Below are 25,622 nucleotides of genomic sequence, written 5' to 3'. Positions count from 1 at the left end.
GGCACTGCCCAAGTGCAATTATAGCACAAAAATACTAATTAAGATGTCTGCAAATAGAAGGATTAAGTCTTCTAGATAGCTTTATTGCATTGATACTCGATATAGTGTAAATGTCAACACAGTCCCAGGTGACCATAGGTTGCTCTCCACTCTTGAGAGCTGGCTGATGGTGATTTAACCTGAGGGTCGCCACATCACAGGCGAGGGGCAAGGTTGAGAAGGCAGGGTCTTCATGAATAACCTCAGCCTGTACGGGAATTGAACTCGGGCTGTTGGTGTTGCTCTGCATTACAAAGCAGCCGTGTTCAGGGGTACATGCAGCTGAACTCCCTCATCCTTCCTCCATCATAATCCTGAGCACAGCCCCCTTCTCAATTTATCTCTCTACTTCAAACACATTTTGCTAGTGAGGGAACATTGGATAGCGCCACTCCAGTAAAGGATCAGGAGTAAACTTGCTGCATTGTTCAACTTCTGTCTGAAGCAATTTGATATTTCACTGCTACTTTGCCCCAAACTTTAAACAATCAAGGTTAAAACCTTTGACTGTATAGTCATGTGATTAATTTAACTCCGGAGTCTTTGAATTGTTTATTTGAGCTGTAAGAGCTGAGAACCATAATGAGCTGCAATATTTATCATATTAAAATATGACAAACTGAATTTGCCCTGATTGTTAGTGAGCCCATAATTCTGATTCAAGTTCTAGGATTGGCCTCTGAAAAAGTATCAAACATTAGTCTCCTTTTAGTTGAATCACAGTTATTTGATGCAGATTTGGGACCTCTATGCCAACATATTCACTTTTTGTCTAGGAGGTGGATAAAACATTCTTTCTGGCTAAACATAAAAAGAAAGCAGACTTTCCTGTAAAGGCAAATTCCCCCTCGTGTGGAAGGACATATCTTGTTAGTGTCTAACCAAGTACTTAGATTTATTGAAATCAGCATGGCAGTTTTAAAAATCAGATTGATAAAGGCCCTTAAGTCAAAACCTTGTCTTCCTTTTTATAAAGGTGTCTCTAGCCAATCATCCCATCGGTTGGGAACATCTTGTAGGTTTTATTCTGACTTAAGTAGTGTGTTTCTGTGTAAATTATTGTTTTGAGTATGCTTAAAGAAAAATGATGCCAAGGGTCAGCAGCACTTCAAATCTGAGATACTCAAAACAAAAAGCGTACAATGTGCACTTGCAGCAAAGTTCTTGATTTTGTCAGCTCGGATTCTCCTGGATACCAAAGATTCATCAAGGATCCATTGTATCAGAACCTGTCTAGCTGTCTGTGATTGAGGTGAATGGGATTTGGTACCTTACCAGAAATGATGCCTGCATCACAGCTCAATATTTCAAAAGCAGCTGGGGCTTGTTGACCATGTCACATGCTTGTTACTGGAGCTGTTTTCCTTGGAAAACCGTGTTTTAAATAGATTGTTTAAAACATAAAAGCTCTAAACCCAATATTACATAACAATAATCTAATTAGTGTTCACATTATCCCCAGGTGTACTGGAAACTAAGTCACGGAGGGATGTATTACACCAGTAAACACAACCTGCACTTGAAGCTCGTTTACCTAATTAACTTTTAATGTATAGTATAAACAGGAGACCCATGGGGTATGGCTATACCCTAGTTGTGAATCTGAACAACTAAAAAAATCCCAGGCCTCTGCTTAATAATGCACTTAGAATCATAGAATCCCTACGATGCAGAAGGAGGCCATTTGGCCCATCAAGTCTGCATCGACCCTCAGAAAAAGCACCCTACCCAGGCCCACTTCCCCCTGCCCTATTTCTGTAACCCCACCTAACCTTTTGGACACTAATGATCAATTTAGCATGGCTAATCCACCTAACCTGCACATCTTTGGATTGTGGGAGGAAACTAAAGCACCCGAGGGAAACTCACAGAGAGAATGTCCAAACTCCACACAGTCACCCAAAGTTAGAATTGTACCCCGGTGCGATGAGGAAGCAGTGCCACCTAATCTTGATCTGAGGTGTTTTTGATTGATTGCTTTATGCAAGATGAAATAATGAGATGCAGTTGAAATCAATAGAGCCGTGGGTGGGGTGATGTGGGCATTGCTTGAAATATTCATAGTTACCCCTGTGAGCAACTTGCATTAAGTGGCATTACTTGTAACCTACAGCCTATCGAACTGTATCAATGGGAATACCTTGATAAATGGGTTTCAAAACTTTTCTAAAGAGCTTTTACCCATCCCTCATCTCTAATTCCTTTGAGGCCATTAAACGCTCTTCAGTAATGCTCATGTGCACGTGCTTCCACGAGGGAAACAACCAGAAGCAAAAGTCTTAGTTGAGTTTCCCTTTGCTATTCTTTGGAGTTGAGATTAGTTATAACATCCTACTATCAGCTTGGGAGGATGAGCTCATTCAGTATAGACCGGGGTACTCTTATTAGTCTATATGATTCAGTTACTCACTGGATTAATTAGGGGTCTTACGGCACATGCTTTTGTTGAAAATGTGTTCTCGCTTCTTCATGGCAAACGCAATTTGCTTTAAATCCCCTCTTGTCAGGTCATTTTCAGACCTTGACACAGTCCACAAAAAAGTTACTTAGACACAAAGTTCGAATTCCTATTTGAAAGGTCAATGCCCATTGAGCGATTGACCAAGAAGTTAAACGGGACAAGCAGAGGTTCATGACTAGGCTGGAAGAGAGTTATATATATCAATATTTTGTGCACAGGCACGCCTAAAAGATGTTTCAATGAGAAATTCTGACTTGATGAATAGGAAGAAATGGATAGTCAGGAAGTTATGTTTAAAAAAAAATGATCAGAATGTTATAGATATAACCGGTGGGATGCTCTGTTACGCCGTCTGGTCAATGGGGTTTCCATTGCAGGGCAGCTCTGTGCTGTCAACAAACCCCCGGGCTGCTGGCAAAACGGAGCATCCCGCTGGCGGAGAATCCAGGCCCCTTGGGCTTTCTGTCAGCGATAGTTGTGAAATTTGTTTCTTTGCTGTGGTTATTTAATGTTGGTGTCTCGATTAAAATAACAAAGTAACAGAGCTGTCAATCTCGATCAATTATAGGTCATTAATATGCAGAAACCATGACAGAATAGTGCCATGTTAACTCCTTTCCCCCCAAAACTTTCTACAAGCTCTATGGCCCAACTTGCATAAGGTATTGGATATAAACTTTAGTTGCAGTTGGTAAAATGTTAAACTTCAGTTTTATCACCACCAGAAGAGCTTTAATTAGAGCAAAAAACATTATTTTGATTCAGGCACTTGTATCCAACTTAGATTTTTGGCTGATAAATGAATGTGACATTTACTCATCACTTTTCTAATAACATCTCATTTCTTAACTGTTGTTGCAGCCATAGGACAGATGCCAATGAACGAAGATCCAAATGGCGATTCTAAAGAAATTATTGAAGAGTCTATAAAGAAAGAAACAGTTTTTCAGGTAAATAACTAAGAAATGGGTCCAATTTTATACAGTTTCTATTTTTGTCCCCCCCCCAATGGCGTTTGGTACATTTTTTAAACTGAAAGCCAGAAGACCGAGAAGGGCATAAATGAATTTGGTTGAAATAAAACTGAAAAAGATATGCATGTTATTTTAACCTGGTGGTATTGTTAAAAATTACATATGTGCAGACCCATTAGCAGATGGAGTGGGCCATTTGGTCCTTCGAACCTGCTCTGTCGTTCAATAAGATCATGGCTGATCGGATAGTGACCTCCACTGATACTCCTGGCTACCCCCTGATGACTTTTGACTCCCCTTTAGTCAATAATCTATTTACCTCTGCCTTAAAAACAAGTTGGATTTTTTTTTTTGCGGAAGAGAGTTCCAAAGATTCACGACCCTCGGAACAAATTGTCTCCTTATCTCTGTCCAAATGAGAGACTGTGTTCCCTTGTTCTAGTCCCTCCTACAAGGGTGAAAACATCCCATCAGCATCTCTCTCTCTCCCTCTCTTTCTTTCCCCCCCCCCCCCCCCCCCCCCCCCCCCCCCCCCCCCACCACCACCCCAGTCCAGCCCCCTCAGGATCTTGTGTTTCAATAAGGTCGCCTCCCATCCTTCTAAACTCCAACAGGTACAAGTTCAACCTTTCATTAGAAGACAATCTCTAAGGGCAGCATGGTGGCTCAGTGGTTAGCACTGCTGCCTACGGCGCTCAGGACCCGGGTTCGGTCCCGACCCCGGGGCACTGTCCATGTAGAGTTTGCACATTCTCACCGTGTCTGCGTGGGTTTCACCCCCACAACCCAAAGATATGCAGGGTAGGCGGATTGGCCAGACTAAGTTGCCCCTTAATTGGAAACAAAATAATTGGGAACTCTAAATTTATTTATTTTAAAAAGAAGACAATCTCCCCACACCCCCATCCCAGAAATGTTGTGTCTCTTCCCCCCCCCCCCCCCCCCAATAATACAGCTAAACGTCTACAGACGATAATTTAACATAATTCTCAAACCAACTAAGGACAGCAGATTTACTTCCTGAAGGTGCATTCGTGAACCAGATGGGCTTTTATTTTCAGATTTATACAACTGAATTTGAATCTGAAACTGTCAAAGTGGAATATGAACTGCATTTTCAGGAATATTTGTTCAGCCCCTTGGGTTACTAGTCCAGTAACAGCTCCTATACAAATAAGATGCACACACATACTTGCATACATACATAGTGCGCAAAATTCTTGACTAAAGGTGGGACAGTTTAAATCTTTTATTCTGTTTTAATTTTATAAATCAATTTTGCAGTTTTGTCAAAGGGTCTCAACACTTGCAAGTCAGTTTGATAGAACTGGGTTTTGGCTGGTACTGCAAATAGTCAGATAATTACGTTAATTTGCTTCTGTCCGTATAAAGCTAACTTGCTGTGCAAACCTTTATTGAATTCTTCATAATAATTAATATCCTAATTTTCAAGGAAAGGCATGTGGATAATGAGGAGCCAAAACTGCCGAATGACATCCTGATTTCACCTGTGTGTGTATTCTTTAGATATATTTGAGCATTAAAACGTATATATATATTTTTTTTAATTTTCAAACGGGGAAAGGAGCAGGGGAACAGAACAATATATAGTCATAAATTCAGCTCCCCTCCCCATAAACAGATATGCAACATAAAATTATACAAAAAGGAAAACCGTAAACTTAACAGTCAACAGCAATTCTTTCATGTAAAAGACAAATGGTTGCCATCTATAAAAATATTTCTCAGTTGAACCCCTCATGACATCTTTGATCTTCTCCAGATATAAAAAGGGCATTGTCTTTTAACCACATAGAGGGTGGTTTGGGGGATTTCCAGATTAATAAAATCCACCTGCGAGCTATTAATGAAGGAAATGCAATAATATCTGTTACAATGTTAGTGAGACTGATCGGCGTAGCTAAGATTTCGAATGTGGCTGTTAAAAGACAGGACTGTAGGTCATGGATAGATAGAATCTACGGCACGGTGACAGACCCTTCGGATCAAACGGGTCCATGCCAACTAAAAAGTCCATTTAGCCAACCCATTTACCTGTGTTTGGCCCATATCCCTCTAAACCTTTCTTATCCATGTATCTGTCCAAATGCCTTTTAAATGTTGTCAATATCCCTGCCTCAACCACTTCCTCCGGCAGCTCATTCCACATACGTACCACCCTCTGTGCAAAAAAAAAAAGAAGCAAAAAAAAAATGTTGCTCCTCAGGTTCCCATTAATTCGTTCCTCTCTGAACTTTAAGCTTTGCCCTCTAGTTCGCGATTTCCCAACCCTGGGAAAAAGATCGAGTGCATTCACTCTATCCATGCCTCTCATGATCACCACTCGGTCTTCTATACTCCAAAGAAAAAAGTCCTAGCCTGTCCAATTTCTCCCTATAGCTCAGTCCCTTGAGTCCTGGCAACATCCTTGTAAATCTCTTCTGCACTCTCTCCAGTTTAATAACATCTTTCCTACAGCAAGGCAACCAAAATTGAACACAATACCCCAGGTGTGGCCTCATCAACGCCTTGTACAACTGCAACATAACTTCTCAACTTCTTTACTCAATGCCCTGACTGATGAAAGCAGCATGCCAAAAGCCTCCTTCGCTGCCGTATCTACCTGTGACTCCCCCTTTCGAGAACCATGCACCTGAACTCCAAGGTCCCTGGGTTACGGGGATAGGATGGAAGTGAGGGCTTAAGTGCGTCGGTGCAGACTCGATTGGCCGAATGGCCTCCTTCTGCACTGTATGTTCTATGTGTTCCAAGATACTCTCTACGGTCCAACCATTCACCACAAAAGTCTTATCTTGTTTTTACTTTCCAAAATGCAACACCTCATACTGATCATGCCGTGTACATTCTCATCCAAATCGTTGATATAGATAACCAACAGCAATGGGTCCAGCACTGACCCCTGAGGCACGCCACTAGTCACAGGCCTCCAGTCCGACAAGTGTCCTTCCACCATTACCTTCTGCTTCCTACCATCAAGCCAATTGTATATCCAATTAGCCAGCTCACCCTGGATTCCATGTGATCTAACCTTCCAGAGAAACCTACCATGTGGAACTTTATTAGAGGCCTTGCTTAAGTCCATATAGACATCGTCTACCGCCCTGCCCTCATCAATATTCCTGATCTCTTTATCAAAGAACTCTAACAAATCTGCAGTGCATGATCTCTCATGTACAAAGCCGTGCTGACTACTCCTAATCAAAGCCTGTCTTTCAAAATGTCTGTATCCAGAATATTGGCAAGTGTGTCGGAAAAGGATGACCAGAAGCTGACAGCTTTAGGCAGGACCACAATGTGTGGTCAGTGGGAGCAAGTGAGCACCTGTCCACATTTATTGTCTGTATTGGGAGAAAACTTGCTAATTCTGGCCTTAGTAAAGCACAGCCTCCCAATCCATTCTGACCTTCTGGAGAGGGGACCAAGGCACGAAGAGAGAGGATGAGCAGCAGGAGTGTGTTTCCATGGGCAGCATGGTGGCGCAGTATTTAGCACTGGGACTACGGCGCTGAGGACCCCGGTTCGAATCACAGCCCTGGGTCACTGTCCGTGTGGAGTTTGCACATTCTCCCCATGTCTGCGTGGGTCTTACCCCCACAACCCAAAAGATGTGCAGGTTAGGTGGATTGGCCATGCTAAATTGCCCTTTAATTGGAAAAGAAAAATAATTGGGTACTCTAGGACTGTGTCTTTATAAGGCACCAGTTTGGACTTGGGTTGTGACGCCACGTCAGGATTATTTGGATATTGGCCACCCAGTAATAATACTGTAAATCAGGAAGTGCTAGACCACAACTCGTCACCCCCTCTGAAGTATTGCTCTGCAGGCTCGCCCAGATGAATGAGGACATTAACATTTTAAAAAATGTAATAATCTTTATTAGTAGGCTTGCATTAACTCTGCAATGAAGTTACTGTGAAATGCCCCTAGTCGCCACACAATAACGCCTGTTCGGGTACACAGAGAGAGAATTCAGAATGTCCAATTCACCTAACAAGCACGTCTTTCGGGAGGAAATATGATGGTCAGTTTGTGTACAGCCAAGCCCTATAATCATCAAACAGCTAATGATGTTTTATTGTTTTTTATTGAGGGATAAATATTGCTCAGCGCACTCTGGTGAATTCCCCTGATCATCTTTGAATAGTATCTTAGAAGGGCTGGAGGGTTGGGTTGAAGTACTTCCAACAATTGGGTTGCGACAGAACACGCATTCCTTTGAATGATTATCAAATGTATCAGGTCATTGATTGAATCAGGAATGGAGGGATATTCAGTTGCCAGAGGAGTGAAAATAACACGAGACAAAAGGATGCAATGGAAGGCGGCTCGTTTAGTTCCGAGCTCTCAAAATTAATGCTATGATATTCTTTGCTGGGCACAGTTAGGACGGGAAGGACATAATGCATGAGAACTCACCAGGTTTTTTTGCACAGCAGGTTGTGCCAGAAATTTTGCATTTGTGTGCCTCATCTCAGTTTTTTTCCCTTGGCTGAGCAGATTTTGCCAAGGATTTAAATAAGATTGCATTTACAGCAGCACACTAAAGGGAAGGTTTGAAGTTGCACTATTCCTGAACATTAAGACAATCCTCGCTCCTTCATACCCAGTTTCATAAATTCTAATCTTTGATATTATGTTGGATGAAGTATGGTGGAAGAGTGTAGGGCACCTCTTCAACATTCAAGGGGGTTCAGTGTAAAGGTGAATAGCCAAAGCCTCTACCAGGGTGAATGGTATTTTTAAAAAATTTATTTTCGGGATGTGAGCGTCACTGGTTAGGTTAGCATTTATTGCCCATCCCTAGTTGCCCTTGAGAAGGTGATAGTGAGTTGCCGTCTTGAACAGGTACAGTCCCTGAGGTGTAGGTATACCTACAATGCCGTTGGGGAGGGAATTCCAAGGATTTTGACTCCGCAACAATGAAGGAAAAGTCAGGATGGTAAGCGATGTAGAAGGGAACCTCCAGGTGGCAGTGATCCCAGGAATCTGCTGGCCTTGTCCTTTAAGATAGTAATGATAATGGGTTTGGAAGATATTGCCTGAGGAACTTTGCTGTCAGCGCTTGTAAAAGAAAAATTCTGTTTATTGGGGAAGAAGAAATCTGCAGGTGCAATGTTATCTCTGGATTCTTGAATCAAAAAGTGCTCCATGTGCATGCCACAAAGGCCAGGGAAAACTGCCTACCAGCAGAACTGGTAACCCAAAACAAACCATCACTCTGCATCATCGGCTGCACTATTGCAAACCCAGCTATTTTGGACCTGGAATCCGGGCTAAGATTCTGGGTGAATCATCACAATTTACTTGTCAGGACCAGCATGTGGTATTGGGGGAGCAGCAACCTAATGGCCAGAGAGCTATTTTACTTCCTCCTGCTGCATTGCTCCCACTGAGCCTGCTTAACAAAATCTTCTAGCATGTCTGGCTCGTGAGTGCAGAGGAATTCCCCAGCTGTTGCACTGTCAGAAGGCTTGTCTGGACTGAAGACCACTGCGGTGACAACTGAATGGGCACCTGTTGTGAAGCCCCAGTGACTGACTGGGTTATAAGTGCAGTGGGAATATCTCGAATGAATGATTGTGCAATTGCTGTAGAGTCTGTGAACTTCATCAGAAGAAGCTATTTTGACTGGCATCAATATATTTGGGGTTTGGATAGAGAGAACTCGATGCAGGAATTCAAGGACCTGGTTTCTGTTAAAAGGTGGACATGCGGAAGAATTGCCAAGAAGCTGGGGCACAGCTAGAAAAAGCTTATCCCTCTTTACAAAAGCTTCTTATCATAGAATCGTAGAATTTACAGTGCAGAAGGAGGCCATTCAGCCCATCAAGTCTACACTGATGTGTACACATTCTAATTGAAGCCTCATCAATAATTTGTATTAGTTTTGCATTATCCTGTTGTGCTTCAGCATGCTGAAAAGCTATGTGAGTTTGCAATAACCAAGATACCACAAATAGCTGCCTCTGAAATCCAAGTCCTTATTGATGACTCCCCTCAGATTTAAAACATTGTTGATTTAAACTCCACTGCAGGATAGTCTTTATTTTGGTGTAGTACTGAGGAAGTGCTGCACTGTTGAAAATACTGTCCTGCAGGTGAGGCCAACCAAGCTCCTGTTTTTCTGTGTTGGTATTCTCATTGAGCATGAAAAATACCATGCAATAATTGAAGTAGAGCAGGCAGTTCTGGTAATCATGACTAACATTACCCTATCCGTCGAAACAAAAATCAGATTAACTGGCCATTCATTTCGTTGTTGCATGTGGGACCTTGCTTTGTGCAAAATTACTCTTGCGTTTGTGTACAATAACAAAAGTCATTGCATGTAATGTTTCCTTTGTCTCCTTTGCTTTATCTCTTCCTCTCTCTCTCGCTATCAGCCTTTTCAGGTAATTTTGAATTTAAAAAATGTCAGAAATGGGAGGGTTTTTTTTAAGAAAGGAAAAGTCATGAAGAGTGGGTGGTTTGATTGCTTCATTAATTATTGAAAAGCATGTTGTGCAACATTTTTCTCGTTGTTATGCCTGGCGTTTGCTCAGCATTGCAGCCCCTTGGTAACCATGATAGTCTCTACATTTGTCTCAAACCTTTGATTCTAACACTGTGCTAAAGCACAACATTGATTGCTTACTTTCTCTTTCTCCACCCCACCCCCATCCATATGTCTAACCTGCAACATTATCTGTGTTCCTGATGCAGGATGGAAAGTATAAGGTGCATGAAGATGACCTAAGTGAAGATTCTGCAGCTGTGACTGACCAAAGAGAGATTCTTCAAAATGAGACAAAGTTAGTATTAAGAAATCTTGAAATACTAGGAGCAATGCAGCCAAAAAAAATCAATTTAAACTTAAATTGGTATTTATTTTCCTTTTAATGTTAATTTTAAGTCCCTCATTTCCTCTCTCTGGAGGAGATTGATTCATGCAGCCCTCCAGATCTGTATCTTTCTGTGGGCTAGCACATGTAATATGTGGCACTAATTTGAGCAGAGTGACTGTTACAGCCAAGTTTAGTCCTGTCTTCATATGACATCCAACTGTGTACTTTTAGCATAGGTTGCCAGACAGCATTTAGAAGCCAGCACTGCAGATTAATTTTCCTTCCTAACTTAGAAAGATGAGACTAATTCTAGCATCGCATCATTGCTCCTGCTAAGTTAACAAAGAGCAAACTGGAGTATTATGGGTCTTCATAGAACCTGTAGCTTTTCCATTGCCCGAAAGTGTTCACAAATAATACTCATTACACATATGCAACAGAGGAGATGGCACAGTAGGAATTGGATCTTTCCAAGTTACAAAATGCCTGATGCATATGTGATATCAATGTCCCAGAGAGGGGACAGCTATAACATCTTTAAATGTGGAGAGATGGCCAGCCAATGGCAAGTGCCTGTACCAGTGAAGTATAATACAGCCTATGAAAGTTTAAAAAAGTACCCTATTAGTTTGCTTTCAATCGAGGGGTAATTTAGCGTGGTCAATCCACCCACCCTGCACATCTTTGGGTTGTGGGGGTGAAACCCTCGCAGACACAGGGAAAATGTGCAAACATCACGTGGACAGTGACCCAGGGCCGGGATCAAATCCAGGTCCTCCGAGCCGCAGACAGCAGTGCTAACCACTGTGCCACCGTGCCGCCCTGTACAGCCCTTGAGCGTTTATTGTGTAATGAGCTGTATCAGCAACTTTGGATCAATTTTAAATTGAAGTTTATCATGGCCAAATTGTCGTTAAATTTGCTAACTGTTTGAACGAGTGTGTTTTAATAATATGAGCATGCTTTGCATGTTGCTTCTTTGATCACTCAAAATTTTATTTGTTAAAAAGATTATGCTCTTTGTGTTGGTAACGTCTGCATAGATGTTTATATGGTAATGCAAGTTTAGCGCAGGAATTATAAACCAGCTATGGAATAGCTGAATGCTGCTGTTTAGATTGTCATTCATAATCTCTTTCCCTGCAGGAGATTTTGATTTCCTGTAATCTGACATCATTCCAGGTTCACTGTTTCTCTGACAGTGTCAGTGCAGGTTGCACAGGAATAGAAACAATCCTGTGAGCATTGCAATTATCACAGTGACTCACTATAAGTTTCCTCATTTCTTTTGTTCAAATAAAAGGTTAATTGAACCAATAAAAATCCTTTTAGTTCTACAGCTTATTGCCCACCCATAAAATCCATGTCAAGTAATAATTTGCTTTTGTTAGTGTTGGTTGAAGGAAACATATTGCAAGTTAAAGTCTCGTGGGCCTAGTGGCACATCAGAGATCCATTTCTTCCAATTTTTAAAATTCATTTATGGGATGTGTGTATCGCTGACTAGGCCAGCATTTATTACCCATCCCCAGTTGCCCTCAAGTAGGTGGTGGTGAGCCTTCTTGAACCGATGCAGTTCCTGAGGTGTAGGTACACCCTCTGTGCTGTTAGAGAGGGAATTCCAGGATTTTGACCCAGTGATTGTGAAGGAACGATGTGACGGAATGATGATGTATTTCCAAATCAGGATGGTGAGTGACGCAGGTGGTGGGGTTCCCAGGTGTCTGCTGCTCTTGTCCGTCTGGATGGTAATGGCTGTGGGTTTGGAAGGTGCTGCCTCAGGAACCTTAGTGTGTTCCTGCAGTGCATCTTATAGATGGCACACACTGCTGCCACTGTTCGTCAATGGTGGAGGGATTGAATGTTTGTGGAAGAGCTGGCAAGCCGACTGCTTTGACCTGGACGGTGTTGAATTTATTGAGTGTTAGAGCTGCACTCATCCAGGAAAGTGGCGAGTATGTCATTCAACTTCTGACTTGTGCCTTGTAGATGGCAGACAGGCTTTGGGTAGTCAGGAGGTGAGTTAATTGCAGCAGGATTCCTAGCCTTCGACCTGCTTTTGTAGTCACATTATTAATATGGCTAGTCCATGGGCCGCCTATGGCGCAGTGGTTAGCACTGGGGCTATGGCGCTGAGGACCCGGATTCGAATCCCGGCCCTGGGTCACTGACCGTGTGGAGTTTGCAAATTCTCCCCGTGTCTGTGTGGATTTCACCCCCACAGCCCAAAGATGTGCAGGTTAGGTGGATTGGCCATGCTAAATTGCCCCTTAATTGGAAAAAAATAATTGGGTACTCTAAAATTAAAAAAGAAAATATGGCTAGCCCAGTTCAGTTTCTGGTCAATGGTAACCTCCAGGATGTCGATAGTGGGGGATTCAGCGAAGGTAATGCCATTGAATATCAAGGGGTGATGGTTAGATCATCCCATGATGTATTTCCAAGTCAGGATGGTGAGTGATGCAGGTGGTGGGGTTCCCAGGTATCTGCATGCGTTTGTTGGCGATGGTCATTTTCTAGCGCTTGTGTGGCAAGAATGTTACTTGATATTTGTTAGCTAAAGCCTGGATATTGTCCAGGTCTTGCTGTATTTGGACATTCAGTATCGGAGAAATTGCGAATGGTGCTGAACATTGTGCCATCATCATTTATGTCTGTTCAGAGTAAGCTATTTGATATCAATTGAAATCCATAGAATTCCTATAGATCAGGAGGGCCATTTGGCCCATCGAGTCTGTATCGACCTTCTGAAAGAGTCCACTCCCCCGCCTATCCCTGTAACCCTGTCACCCCATATAACCGTTAGGCACTAAGGGACAATTTAGCATGGCCATCCACCTACCTGCACATCTTTGGACTGTGGGGGGAAAAAACTGGAGCACCCGGAGGAAACCCATGCAGACACGGGGAGAATGTGCAAACTCCACACAGATAATCACCCAAGATCCAAATAGAGTCCGGGTCCCTGGCGGTGAGGTGCAGTGCTAACCATTGTCCCACCGTGCCGAATGTGATTGTGCCTTGCATCCAGCAGATTGTGAAACTCCACAGTCAAGAACAGACTTAATTTGACATGGGCAGGTAGGCAGCTTCAGTTGCAACCTCTCAGAAGTCCAGGTTCACAACCTTTAGTCTATCTGTTATCTATCGACCTGCCTGTATGGCCCTACCAGCAGTTACATACATGTCAGTGTGGCACTCTGGTTTCTTGAAAATTCGAGGCTTCCACCACATCAAACTGCGGCCTCTAGGGTAGGAAAGAATGGTCACTAAAATTAAAGTGAAATACTGCAGATGTTGGAATCTGAAAAGAGAACAGAAAATACTGGAAAAACTCAGCAGGTGTGATGGCATCTGTAGGGAGAGAAAATAGTGTTCACATTTCTAGTCCATGTGATGTCTTCAGAGTCAAAGAGGTAGGAATGTGTTGGATTATATATTGTAACAGCTGGAGCAGATTAGAAGGTCAGTGATTGGTGAGAGCTAGGAGAGATTACAACAAAAATGTGTAGATAACAAAACAGAAGCGTTAATGGCAGGAGGAGATTGGCAATAACGTTCCCTGCCTCATGATCAATGCAGTTTTAAAAATAAATTTAAAGTACCCAATTAAATTTTTTCCAATTACGGGGCAATTTAGCATGGTCAATCAACCTCCCCTGCACATCTTTGGGTTGTGGGGGTGAGAACACACAGACACAGGGAGAACGAGCAAACTCGACACGGGCAGTGACCCGGGGGCTGCGATCGAACCCGGGCCCTCGGTGCCATGAGGCAGCAGTGCTAACCACTGCGCCATTGTGCCACCCTGTGATTATGCATTTATGAAAGTGCATATACATAACCTCAACCATAATGCCCTCAACAATCCATTACTGCACCAAAGACCCAAATCAAGTTAGTTAAACAGGATTTACCTCTCAAATTATCAGGACTGGGTTCTCATTTAGTAGCCCATGCTCTTTTTTTTCAAATGCTAATTACTTTTGTCGCAAATTATTGTCGCAACGTTTCCCCACATTCAGCTGAATGACCTGTAGAATCGTATAATAGAATCATGAAATCCCTCCAGTGCTGAAGAAGGCCATTTGGCCCAGCAAGTCTACACCGACATACTGAAGGAGCACCCTACCAAGACCACCCCCTCCTGTAACCCCACCTAACCTATTAGCCACAGAGGGACAATTTAGCATGGCCAATCCACCTAACCTACGCATCTTTGGACTATGGAAGGGAACCGGAGCACCCGGAGGAAACCCACGTAGACACTGGGAGAAAGTGTCACCTCCATACAGTCAGTCACCCAAGGCTAGAATTAAACCCAAAATGCTGGCACTGTGCAGCATTAGTGCTAACCACTGTGCCACCATGTAGTTGCCAGGCTTATCCCTTCCCCTTTTAAATAACATAAATTTAGAGTATCCAATTCATTTTTTCCAATTAAGGAACAATTTAGCATGGCCAATCCACCTACCCTGCACATCATTCGGTTGTGGGGGCAGAACCCACACAGACACGGGGAGAATGTGCAAACTCCGCACGGACAGAGACCCAGGGCCTGGATTGAACCTCGGTGCCGTGATGCAGCAGTGCTAACCACTGTCACCGTGCTGCCCCCTTCCCCTTTTTTAAACAGGGGTGTAACATTTGTAATGCTGCAGTTCTCTGGCACTACCCCTTCCCCATGTGAATATGAGTGATGAAGTACGTTTTGTTAATTTTCCTCATTTGCAATTCTTAACCTTTTGTTAGACTATGTATATCTTTGGGGTCAAATTCTTGCCATTATTGCTAGATGACTAATTCTTCTAAAAAAAACTGCAAAAAAGGAGTATTTTTAAGTCTGCGCCTACAATCGTGCATTTTGCTGTTAAAATATGATTTGCCCAACGGAGAAGCTAAAGTTGTGTCGATTGCTTGTCCAGCCATGAAAATTATTAACAGCAGTAGCCTCGGAGTGATTTTCTTCACCGCTGAGGAAGTGCTGACAATCTGACGTAAACTCTGTGCTTGTACCATTGTCTACATTTTCAAAGTAACAGTGCCTTGCCTCTTTTTTGTAATAATCTGTATGGAAAAGGCCCTGCAATTATAAAAACTTTGTGATCTGTAAATATAGGCCCTGTTGGTCTCTGCTGCTGCTTGTATTGTTGGGTGGCCTCTGGAATATACTGATATTTCCAGTGGATCAGTTAAATTTGTTTTGGAGTTGATGGGAGACAGATTTAAATCTTTGGCTGCGGTACTGAGGTAATAATTTTGCTTGTGTTTTGCTGGTTTTGTTTTGTGCAGTTTCTGTTGTCGGCATACAGACATTTCTTGGAATACTGCTTTGATTTCTGTTGAAATAGGGGAAGGGGGAGAGATAAATTAAGGAAATTGGTGCCTGTAAACTGAAGTGTGCAGGTTGCATGATAATGACATCTGTGTCCCAGGCAGTGGGAGTTGCTGCAAGAACTTTGGTCTCCATTAAATACGTAGCTATGCCCCATTCATAGCCTTTCAATTCAAATTCAATCCAGTTGAGAAAAGATGCAAATCTGGCCCCTTGGTAAGAAGATGCAAATTAAATCAGTTCATTAACACTGACTCTGAAAACTGCTACCTTGACAGAGCAGCTGTTTTTTCTGTTTACATTTCTCCTTGTATGACTCAGAATTCTACTGAGTAAACTGATAACTCAAAAGTAGCAAATCTGATCTGCTAGGCGTGCAGCTCATTTGCACAGGAGGCATTTTCGTGACAGTTGTATTGTGCATCTGTCTGAACAGATTTGGGGGCTGCCAAGCCAGCTGAGGAAATTCAGGAACTGGAGGAATGGGTGCCTAGTAACAACTGTTGAAGAAACCTCAGTGACCTGTGCATGTGTTTGGCATAACAGTCTAGAATGTCGTGCACGTTGTGCATGTGTAAGTGGTTAATCTGAATTCTGTTCACTCCCATGTAAACATTTACCCATTGCAGTAACCTTGTAAATAGCTTAAACCTGTAAGTGGTCTTGAGTTGCTTGGATAGTATTAATCTGGAAAGTTCATTCTCTGTTTAGTGGAAGCTAAAAAAGTTGTTCTTGGTGATACAAAGCTATACAGTGCGATGAAATGTTCAGGTTATTCTATTTTCCCCAAAAAGATATTACATTAAGTAGGGCAGAAATACGATGAGCCCCAATTTTAACTCCCTCCAGGCAAGAGAACAGGGGCGGGTGGCAGGCTTGCCGTCGGAAGGCTCAGTAATTTTTAACTCCTTGCGCTCACCAGGCCTTTAGCCTGTCTGAACCCAGAGAGAGGCCAGAGGACAGGAATAATGTGACTTGTCCCCGACGGTCAGGTAAGTACAATGGAGCAGGATTGCCATCAAGGGAGCAGGTGGGGAACTCTGGGGGTACATAAGCCCAAGGTTTCCTTGTGGGGCCCAGAAGAGCATGCCTGTTCCTCCTGACCCACAAGGACACCATCAAAAATTACCGTTCCCCCTTGATCCTCAAAAAGGATGCCAGAATGTTGGCCTTCACCTTAAGGGATTTGGAATTCAAAAGCTGTATAGTGCCTTGATCAGAACCCATCTGAAGTATTGTTTTGAGGGCTGATCTAATTGAGATGCTCAAACAATAAAGGTACTTGATGCGGCAAATCCAGAGAAGTTATTTCTGCTGGTGGGGAAATCTAGAACATGATCTAAGATTGGAGCTGGATCATTTAGTTGGAGTAAAATCAAGGGGCAATCTTTCTCACGAGGGACATGGAAGTCTGGATCCTGACTACATTTCCTTCACAGTAGTCTATGGCTGCTGGCAGGTTGAAATTTTCAGGACTGAAGTGGATAGATTTTTTTGGGAATAATGCCAAAAGGATATGGGACAAGGAAGGTAAATGAAGCTGAGGTGCAACAATGCAAGTGAATGGTGGAACAAGTTCGAAGGGCGTTAAAATCTCTCGCATGTTCCTTTTCTGGGCCTTCTGCTCCTTACCACTTTGTGTTCTCATGAAGACTGACACTGGGTATCGGAAACACACCTGCAAGTTATGTTGGTATCAGAGTCTGAATTATGGCATCAATCCTTGCCTGCCTGGGGCAAGAACCTTGTACGCCTCTTGAAACCGGGGAATGAAAAGAGGGGTTAAATCATCCCCATGCTTTTGGTATTCACTTCTGTGCATTTTGAGCTGATCAGTCAATATTTCAGTTGCTGTGGTGTTGAAGGCAGCCAAGCCATTGTTTCTTTTTAAGCAGCAAAACAATGTTTTCTTCCTTCTGTTGTGATGTTAAGGAATTTTACATTTGCCATTTTCTGCACCCAATCTTAAATATTCTGTGTCTGATCTATCACCCTTTACTCTGTCTCAACATCACACTTGATCACCCCACTGCTGTCAATCTGCGAAAAGCACTTTTTGCTCCATCAGTGTGAAATTTGCCATCTCCTGCACCAGCTATTCAATGGGATCTCTGGGGCTATTAATTTCATGGTAACCCATGCTGAATATGGGGCAATTTTGTGGTAAGTGCCAGCAGACACAGGAAATTTGACTTGAGATTGGACAACCTCGGCCTGAAGAGAATACAATTCCATCAATTGAGATGAAAACGCACGGCTCTATATCTCCTCTTATAATCAGAATTCCCTTATCTGGTTCCCCTTCCCACCATACCACCCCTTTTGAGAAACCTGCATCTCTTGTGACGTCCGTTCGGTGCGCTGAGACAACCCTCTTGTCCAGACCCCATATACATATTTTATTGGAAGTGATGTTGGATGGTGAGCTTTGGTTTATTAATCAGTTATCTGGCCATCAAAGGTGAGCTTGATGCTCTCTTCGCCTATAACATTCATTCAGAACTGTTTGGTAGCAACCAGAAATTTCTCTGCCCCCCCCCCCCCCCCCCCCCCCCCCCCCCCCGCCGCAACATATCTTGCCTCAGTGTCCTCGAGGCAAATTATGACACTCCTACAAATTGAGCACTGCCTGGGATTTGAATCTGACTGGATTTTTTTATCAGTGCATTCCTCACACTAGCAGTGTTCTAGCCCACTGCTTTACAAAATGGAAGCAGAATCACGATTTGTCCCTGGGTTCTCATTTAAGCAATTTTTATTTGACAATGATGTAAAAAAAAACGCAGATGGAAAAGTTCAACGAGTTGTGATACTGTCTCCTAGGAAAAAAAACAAAGAATGATTTTAACCAACCTCTTCATTGGAAAACAGTTGAGTTGTGATTTTTTTTTTGACCGCTTCTAATCAACTACTATTTTTTCAAGAACTTTAAATGTTTGATGTACTTTTTTTAATTAACCCAGTCTGGTCACTCGAATGTTTTTCATGTTTGGATAGGTCAGGATGGAGTTTTTAAAATTATTAGTCAATTAAATTGAAAAAAATTAAATGCACCAGTTGGGTACATTGCACTTGGTGTGCAAGTTTATGAGTGGAATGTGAGACTTATATTTTTAATTAATGTTTTAATTTGAATGTATTAAGATTACTTACAAAGAACAGATCAGTGATTTGTTTGATTCCATTTCATAAAAAGGGAATCCACACTGATTGAGGTAAAGGAAAGAATACAGAAACATTCAAACTGGTGAGGAGAAGGATTGAAAGGCGAGATGCCGATCGAGTTTTTAAAGGTTCCACAAGACAACTTTCTACCCACTTTATAAGAAGCTTTAATAGTGGTGTATGAGGGACTAAAACCTCACCCTGTACATTTTAAAAATAAAGCATATATAGAGGTATGCTCATGGTTGTGTCCAAAAAGAATTTAGGACTCAACAACGACCTAAAATGGTTACATCTATGTCTGTGACCAAAGAAGCTACCTGACGACCGTATCGGAGAAACTCTCCCATCGTTATCCCTGAAGAGCCATTAATGACACATTATGGGCTGCACAGACCAAATTCAAAGAGAGCTATACAAAGGCCATCTGGATTTCATAACCCAGGCTGACCAACATGGATTGGTCATGCTAAAATGCCCCTTAACTGGGAAAAAAACAAGTAGGGTGCTCTTTCAGAGAGTTGGGGGTTCCGAATAGAAATTGGTTCACACCAAAATCGAGGGGTTGGGAAAGATGCCACCGCTTATGAAATCAAAAATACCTTTGTTTGCGGATGGGTGGTGAGAGGAGAAATCAGTGCTGTTTAAATTAACACCTCATCTATCCACAACAGATAAAACACTACTAGACTTGGTAATGGGGATATGAACCAGATCAGATAATAAGGTAAGCAAGGGAGAACATCAAGGATGTAGAGAATCATAGAATCCCTACAGTGCAGAAGGAGGCCATTTGGCTCATTGAGTCTGCACCAAACTTCTGAAAGAGCAGGAGTCTGTTTGTCTACCAAGACGAAGGACTCCGCAATCTTCCTTTCAATTCTTAATGGTTGCGACATTCAGCAATCTCCGGGAAAGAGACGAAGGATGCACATCCTTACAGTGAAAAATACTTTTCACTGTAGCTCAGTACACGTGACAATAAACAAATCAAAATCCATCCCTTGTCAAAGCCAGCATGGAGAGGTGGGAATTCTGTGACATGGGCCTCTTGCTTGTTGAACCAGTGATATTGTTTTGTGGAACTGTAACCACCATTAGACCATAAGACATAAGAGTAGAAGTAGGCCATTCAGATCTTCGAGTCTGCTCTGCCATTGAATGAGATCATGACTGATTTGAGGTGATAATCCTCAGATCCACTTTCCTGTCCTAATTCCACAATCCTTGATTCCCTTACTGATTGAGATCTATCTCAGCCTTGAACAAACATACCAACCCAGCCACTATACCTGTCTGTGGTGAAGAATTCCACATATTCACTACCCTCTAAGAGAAGAAATTCCTCCTCATCTCTTTCTTAAATAGGAGCCCCTTAACTCTGAGACTATGCCCGCTGGTCCTAGACTCCCCCACAAGGAGAAATAACCTCTCAGCATCTACCCTGTCAAGCCCCCTGAGAATCCTATATGTCTCTATAAGGTCACCTCTCAATTTTCTATACTCCAATGATACAGACCCAATCTGCCCAACCTCTCCTCATAAGAAAATCCTTCCATACCCAGTATTAACCTAGAGAACCTTCTCTGGACTCCCTCCATTGCCAGTATATCTTTATACCATCTAACTAGCTATATCACTGACATGGAACTCTGGCCCAGGACGGGCACCTGAGTCCACTCCCATTGCTTCTGTTGGAAATTCTGTGCTATCGTCTACAAGACTGATTCATCTCTACATGCCTACCTCATCATCTGAGGTCAACACCATGAGAAAAGTGAATTATTCAGCATCGGTTTTCAGCTTGTTTACCTCTGTGAAGGAATACCTCATTGGACTTTGATTCTGGCCTCCAGAACCCAAGTAAAACAATATTTATTTTATCTGTTGTCTCGCACTGCAAACCTTTCTTCTCTCTAGCCCTCTTTTACTGTATGAATGCAAAGGAGGCAATGTTGCAACTCTCCTCCCACATTTTCAGTGGATGTGAAAAAAGGAACCTTTTTTGAGTTCATCCGAACCCAAGTTTGCTGTAGGGTTACTAATGGAAATTGGATCACACCAAAACTGACTGGTTGGGAAAAACTCCACCGCTTATAAAATCAAAAATGTCTTTGTTTGCGGACGGGTGATGAGAGGAGAAATCAGTGCTGTTTAAATTAACACCTCATCTATCCATAACCCGGGCAGCACGGTAGTGCAAGTGGCTAGCACTGTGGCTTCACAGCGCCAGGGTCCCAGGTTCGATTCCCCGCTGGGTCACTGTCTGTGCGGAGTCTGCACCTTCTCCCTGTGCCTGCGTGGGTTTCCTCCGGGTGCTCCGGTTTCCTCCCACAGCCCAAGACTTGCAGGTTAGGTAGATTGGCCATGATAAATTGCCCTTAGTGACCAAAAAGGATAGGAGGGGTTACGGGGATAGGTGGAAGTGAGGGCTTAAATGGGTCAGTGCAGACTCGTTGGGCCAAATGGCCTCCTTCTGCACTGTATGTTCTATGTAACAGATAAAACACTACTCGACTTGGTAATGGGGAAATTAACCAGATCAGATAATGAGGTAAACATGGTAGAACATCAAAGGTGTAGGGAATCATAGAATCCCGACAGTGCAGCAGGAGGCCATTAGGCTCATTGAGTCTGCACCAACCCTCTGAAAGAGTACCCTACTTATTTTTAAAATTTGTTTTCCAGTTAAAGGGCAATTTAGCATGGCCAGGGGCAGCGTAGTGGGTTAGCCCTGCTGCCTCATGGCGTCGAGGTCCCAGGTTCGATCCCGGCTCTGGGTCACTGTCCGTGTGGAGTTTGCACATTCTCCCCGTGTTTGCATGGGTTTCGCCCCCACAACCCAAAGATGTGCAGGGTAGGTAGATTGAACACGCTAAATTGCCCCTTAATTGGATAAAATGAATTGGGTATTCTAAATTTATGAAAAAAAAATTTAGCATGGCCAATCCACCTACCCTACACATCTTTGAGTTGTGGGGGTGAGACCCACGCGCACACGGGGAGAATGTGCAAACTCCAAACGGACAGTGACCCGGGGCTGGGATCGAACCTGGGTCCTCGGCGCCGTGAGGCAGCAGTGCTGCCCCACGAACACCCTAGTTAGGCCCCACTATCCCTGCAACTCTGCCTAATCTTTTGACATTAAGGGGCAATTTAGCATGGGCAATGCACCTAACCTGCAGAACTTTGGACTGTGGAAGGAAACTGGAGCACCTGGAGGAAAGCTTCACACAGTTGTCCAAGGCCGGAATCGAAGTTGGGTCCCTGATGCTGTGAGGCAGCAGTGCTAGTCACTGTGCCACCCATGTAGATTGCTGCATAACCTAGTTTTAGATAATGCATGAGAGAAACAGATATAGAGAGCAAAGCTATAGATTAGGTTAAAAAAAAATGGGAGGGCAAGGATCGATCTAATTGAGATAAATATTGAAAGAGTTGAAACAATAGTGAGCAATATGTAAAGAGACGGATAGTATTTAGAAGAAGTACATTCCATTACAAAATTGCACACTAACCAATAGTGACGTGAAATGGGTAAATAGAGGGGAGGATAAAATCAGAAAAGTTATTGTAAGAAGGAGATGTGAAATAAAATTGTTAAAAGTGATCTATAGGCATATGCAAGGTAGGAATAGGGCCACAGGGATGTGCAAGCTAAGCTAATAGGGGATAATACAGAAAGGGCAGGGTGACTAAAGTGATACTTTGTTCAGTTTCTCTGAAGAGGCTAACAAAAGAGAAAACCACAACAGTAAAAGGGATGTTACAAACTTATGATGGAAGGAAAAGAGCTGGGAGCCAAAGGATGAGCTGGAAGCTACATTGATTAATACACTAGGCCAGACGGAAAGAACATGTGCACACATTGCACCTGTTTCAGCTAAACAAAATAAATGACAGCCATTTGCTGATTCATTCCACGGGGCAATGCCATGACCAATCAGGATCAAGCTGCCTGGTTTAAATATCAAACAATTCTTGTCACTTATCTGTCAGCCACCATCAACTAGTGGATTCTTCAGAGCAATGCCTCTACTAATCAGAGTCCACTTGCAAACCAATCAGCATTCTCTTCTCATGCAATATAATTTATTGTTTTCCCCTTGTACTGATATTCATGCACAGTGTACTAATTTGTCTGAGACAAAGCTTTGATCTGTCTCTTTTTTCCAGAAAACCTGCAGTTCTTTTTTTAAACAGACAATTTTATTGAGGTATTTTAGGCATATAGAAAAAGTGACATTGTACAGTACAAAAAAAAGTCAAGACACAAATTACAAATTCGGGCGAACCCTAGTAGCAAACCTCTCAAGGCGAACTTGACTTTCTCTAGGCTAAGAAAGCTCACCATGTTCGTTAGCCATACCTCAGCCGTCGGGGGTTTTAAGTCCCTACATGCTGACAGTATTCGTCGCCGGGCTACCAGGGAAGCAAAGGCCAGAACGGCGGCCTCTCTCTCTTCCTGGACTCCCAGGTCCTCCGAAACCCCAAAGATTGCCATCTCCGGGCTCATTACCACCCTAGTTTTCAATACCCGGGACATAACATCTGCGAATCCCTGCCAATACCCCCTGAGTTTAGGGCACGACCAGAACATGTGTACATAGTTAGCCTGCCCTCCGGTGCATCTAGCACACTTGCACCCAGCCCGAAGAATCTGATCATCTGCATGATGATCTGCACGATCTTAAACTGGATCAGGCTGAGCCTGGCGCATGTTGCGGTCGTGTTTACTCTGCTCAGGGCTTCTGCTCAAATACCGTCCTCCAGCTCCCACTTAAGCTTCAGGTCCTTGGTCTGCGTATATTCAGCACTCATTAGCTTCTTGTAGACGTCTGAAACTTTACCCTCTCCCACCTCTCCCCTAGAAACTACCCTGTCCTGCCTCCCCTTCGGCAGGAGACATGGGAAGGACGGCACCAGTCTGCGTACAAAATCCCTCACCTGCAAGTATCTAAAGACGTTCCCTCTCTCCAGCCCAAACTCCTCCTCCAAGCAAACCTGCAGTTCTGTACTACCAAACAACTATATGAGCCAAACGTATGGAGAACAAATCCCCAGATCCAGATAGATTGTACTTTTAGTTAATCAAATTAAGTATGGAGAGGATAGCAGAGGCAATACGTTCTATTTTAAGAACATGAGAAGCAGGAGCTAGAATAGGCTGGGTAGGGTGCTCTTTCGAAGGGTCGGTGCAAATTTGATGGGTCGAATGGTCTCCTTCACTATAAGAGATTCTATGATTTCGGTTTCAAGTCAGGATGGCGCGAGGATAAATTATTTTATCCCAGAGGATGGATCGAGTCTAGAACCAACTTTCTGAGAGGATGGCGAAGGCAAGTTCGAGCGTGGTATTCAAAAGGGAATTGGATTGGTATCTGAAAATAAATAATGTGCAAGGTTACGATGATGCAGGAGACTAAGACTAGGTAGAATGCTTTTTAGAGAGCCAGTGCAGACTCAATGGGGTGAATAGCCTCTCTCTGCACTGTAGTTATTCTATGATTGTGGGTGTGAACATACAGATGGTGATGTTCCAATTTATCTGCTACTCTTGTCCTTCCAAGTGGCAAAGATTGTGGGTTTGGAAGGTGCAACTGAAGGAGTCTTGGCAAGTCGCTGTTGATCAAGGGATAAATATTAGCCAGGACACTGGGGCAACCAGTTGCCCTTCTTCAAAATAGTGTTGTAGAATCTATAAGAGAGCAACAGGGCCACAGTTTAACTTCTCATCGAAAGACAGCAGTTGTTTCAGTGCAGCACTCCCTCAGTCCTGCACCGGAGTGTCGGCCTGGATTGTCATGCTCATATCTTGGAATGGGATTCGGACCCACAACCTTCTGACTCAGCCGAGTGTGCTATCCACAAAGCCGTAGCTGAAACATAAACCAAGGTCAGGGCATGTGGAGTGAGTAACCACGGTCGTGTAGTGGTTAGCACAGTTGCTTCACAGTTCCAGGGTCCCAGGTTCGATTCCCGGCTGGGTCACTGTCTGCACGTTCTCCCCGTGTCAGCGTGGGTTTCCTCCGGATGCTCCGGTTGTGTGGGTTAGGTGGATTGGCCATGCTAAATTGCTCTTGGTGTCCAAAAAATGCTAAGTGGGGGTTACTGGGCTACGGTGATAGGGTAGATACGTGGGCTTCAGTAGGGTCTTTGTAAGGGCTGGTGTAGACTCGATGGGCCGAATGGCCTCCTTCTGCACTGTAAATTCTATGATTCTATGAATAGGTTGAAAAATGGCCAGAAAACAATGTCAGAGTTCAGGAAAATTTCTCAGACTGTTAGAAATTATGAAGTGGTCTTTCACTGGGACCGCTTTCTTTTACCATGTGCAAAGTGATTTGGACTTGAGAAATTAATGTGAGGTGTTGAAATTTTTGCACATGTGTGATTGTTGGGGGGGTGGGGGTATTCACGATTTGAAGGACAACCAAAATACTTAAAACATGAACAGGTTTGTTTAGTGTGTGGATCAATAACCAATTCACTTTTAATAATAATAAGAGCTTATTGTCACAAGTAGGCTTCAATGAAGTTACTGTGAAAAGCCCCTAGTCGCCACATTCCGGCGCCTGTTCAAGGAGGCTGGTACGGGAATTGAACCCGCGCTGATGGTATTGTTCTACATTACAAGCCAGCTGTTTAGCCCACTGTGCAAAACCAGCTAACTCATATAAATAAAGATCAGGTGGTTAATTTTGGTAGGAAGAATGAGGAGGGCAATTCGAATCATAAAATATTACAGCCCAAAAGGTGGCCATTCAGCCCATTTGAGGGTGCCAGCTTGAAGAACAATTGA

The 25,622-nt window shown here is 43.2% G+C and overlaps 1 protein-coding gene across 9 annotated transcripts in view; it reads left to right on the top strand.

Annotated features, from left to right (window-relative positions):
* Nucleotides 1-25,622, top strand: part of znf438 (zinc finger protein 438) — a 341,546-nt gene that overhangs the window by 163,986 nt on the left and 151,938 nt on the right. For all 9 annotated transcript variants that reach the window (XR_005460779.1, XM_038798254.1, XM_038798252.1 and 6 more), the window contains 2 exons: nt 3,362-3,450; nt 10,199-10,287. Coding sequence is in view for 8 of the 9 variants with exons in the window: in XM_038798254.1 (XP_038654182.1) it covers nt 3,362-3,450; nt 10,199-10,287 (178 nt within the window). In the remaining variant the exon portion in view is untranslated. Of the gene's footprint in view, nt 1-3,361; nt 3,451-10,198; nt 10,288-25,622 lie in introns of those variants that run through there.

Source organism: Scyliorhinus canicula, chromosome 5 (assembly GCF_902713615.1).
Source record: "Scyliorhinus canicula chromosome 5, sScyCan1.1, whole genome shotgun sequence".
Lineage (NCBI taxonomy): Eukaryota > Metazoa > Chordata > Chondrichthyes > Carcharhiniformes > Scyliorhinidae > Scyliorhinus > Scyliorhinus canicula.
This window is presented reverse-complemented; position numbering and strand designations above follow the sequence as displayed.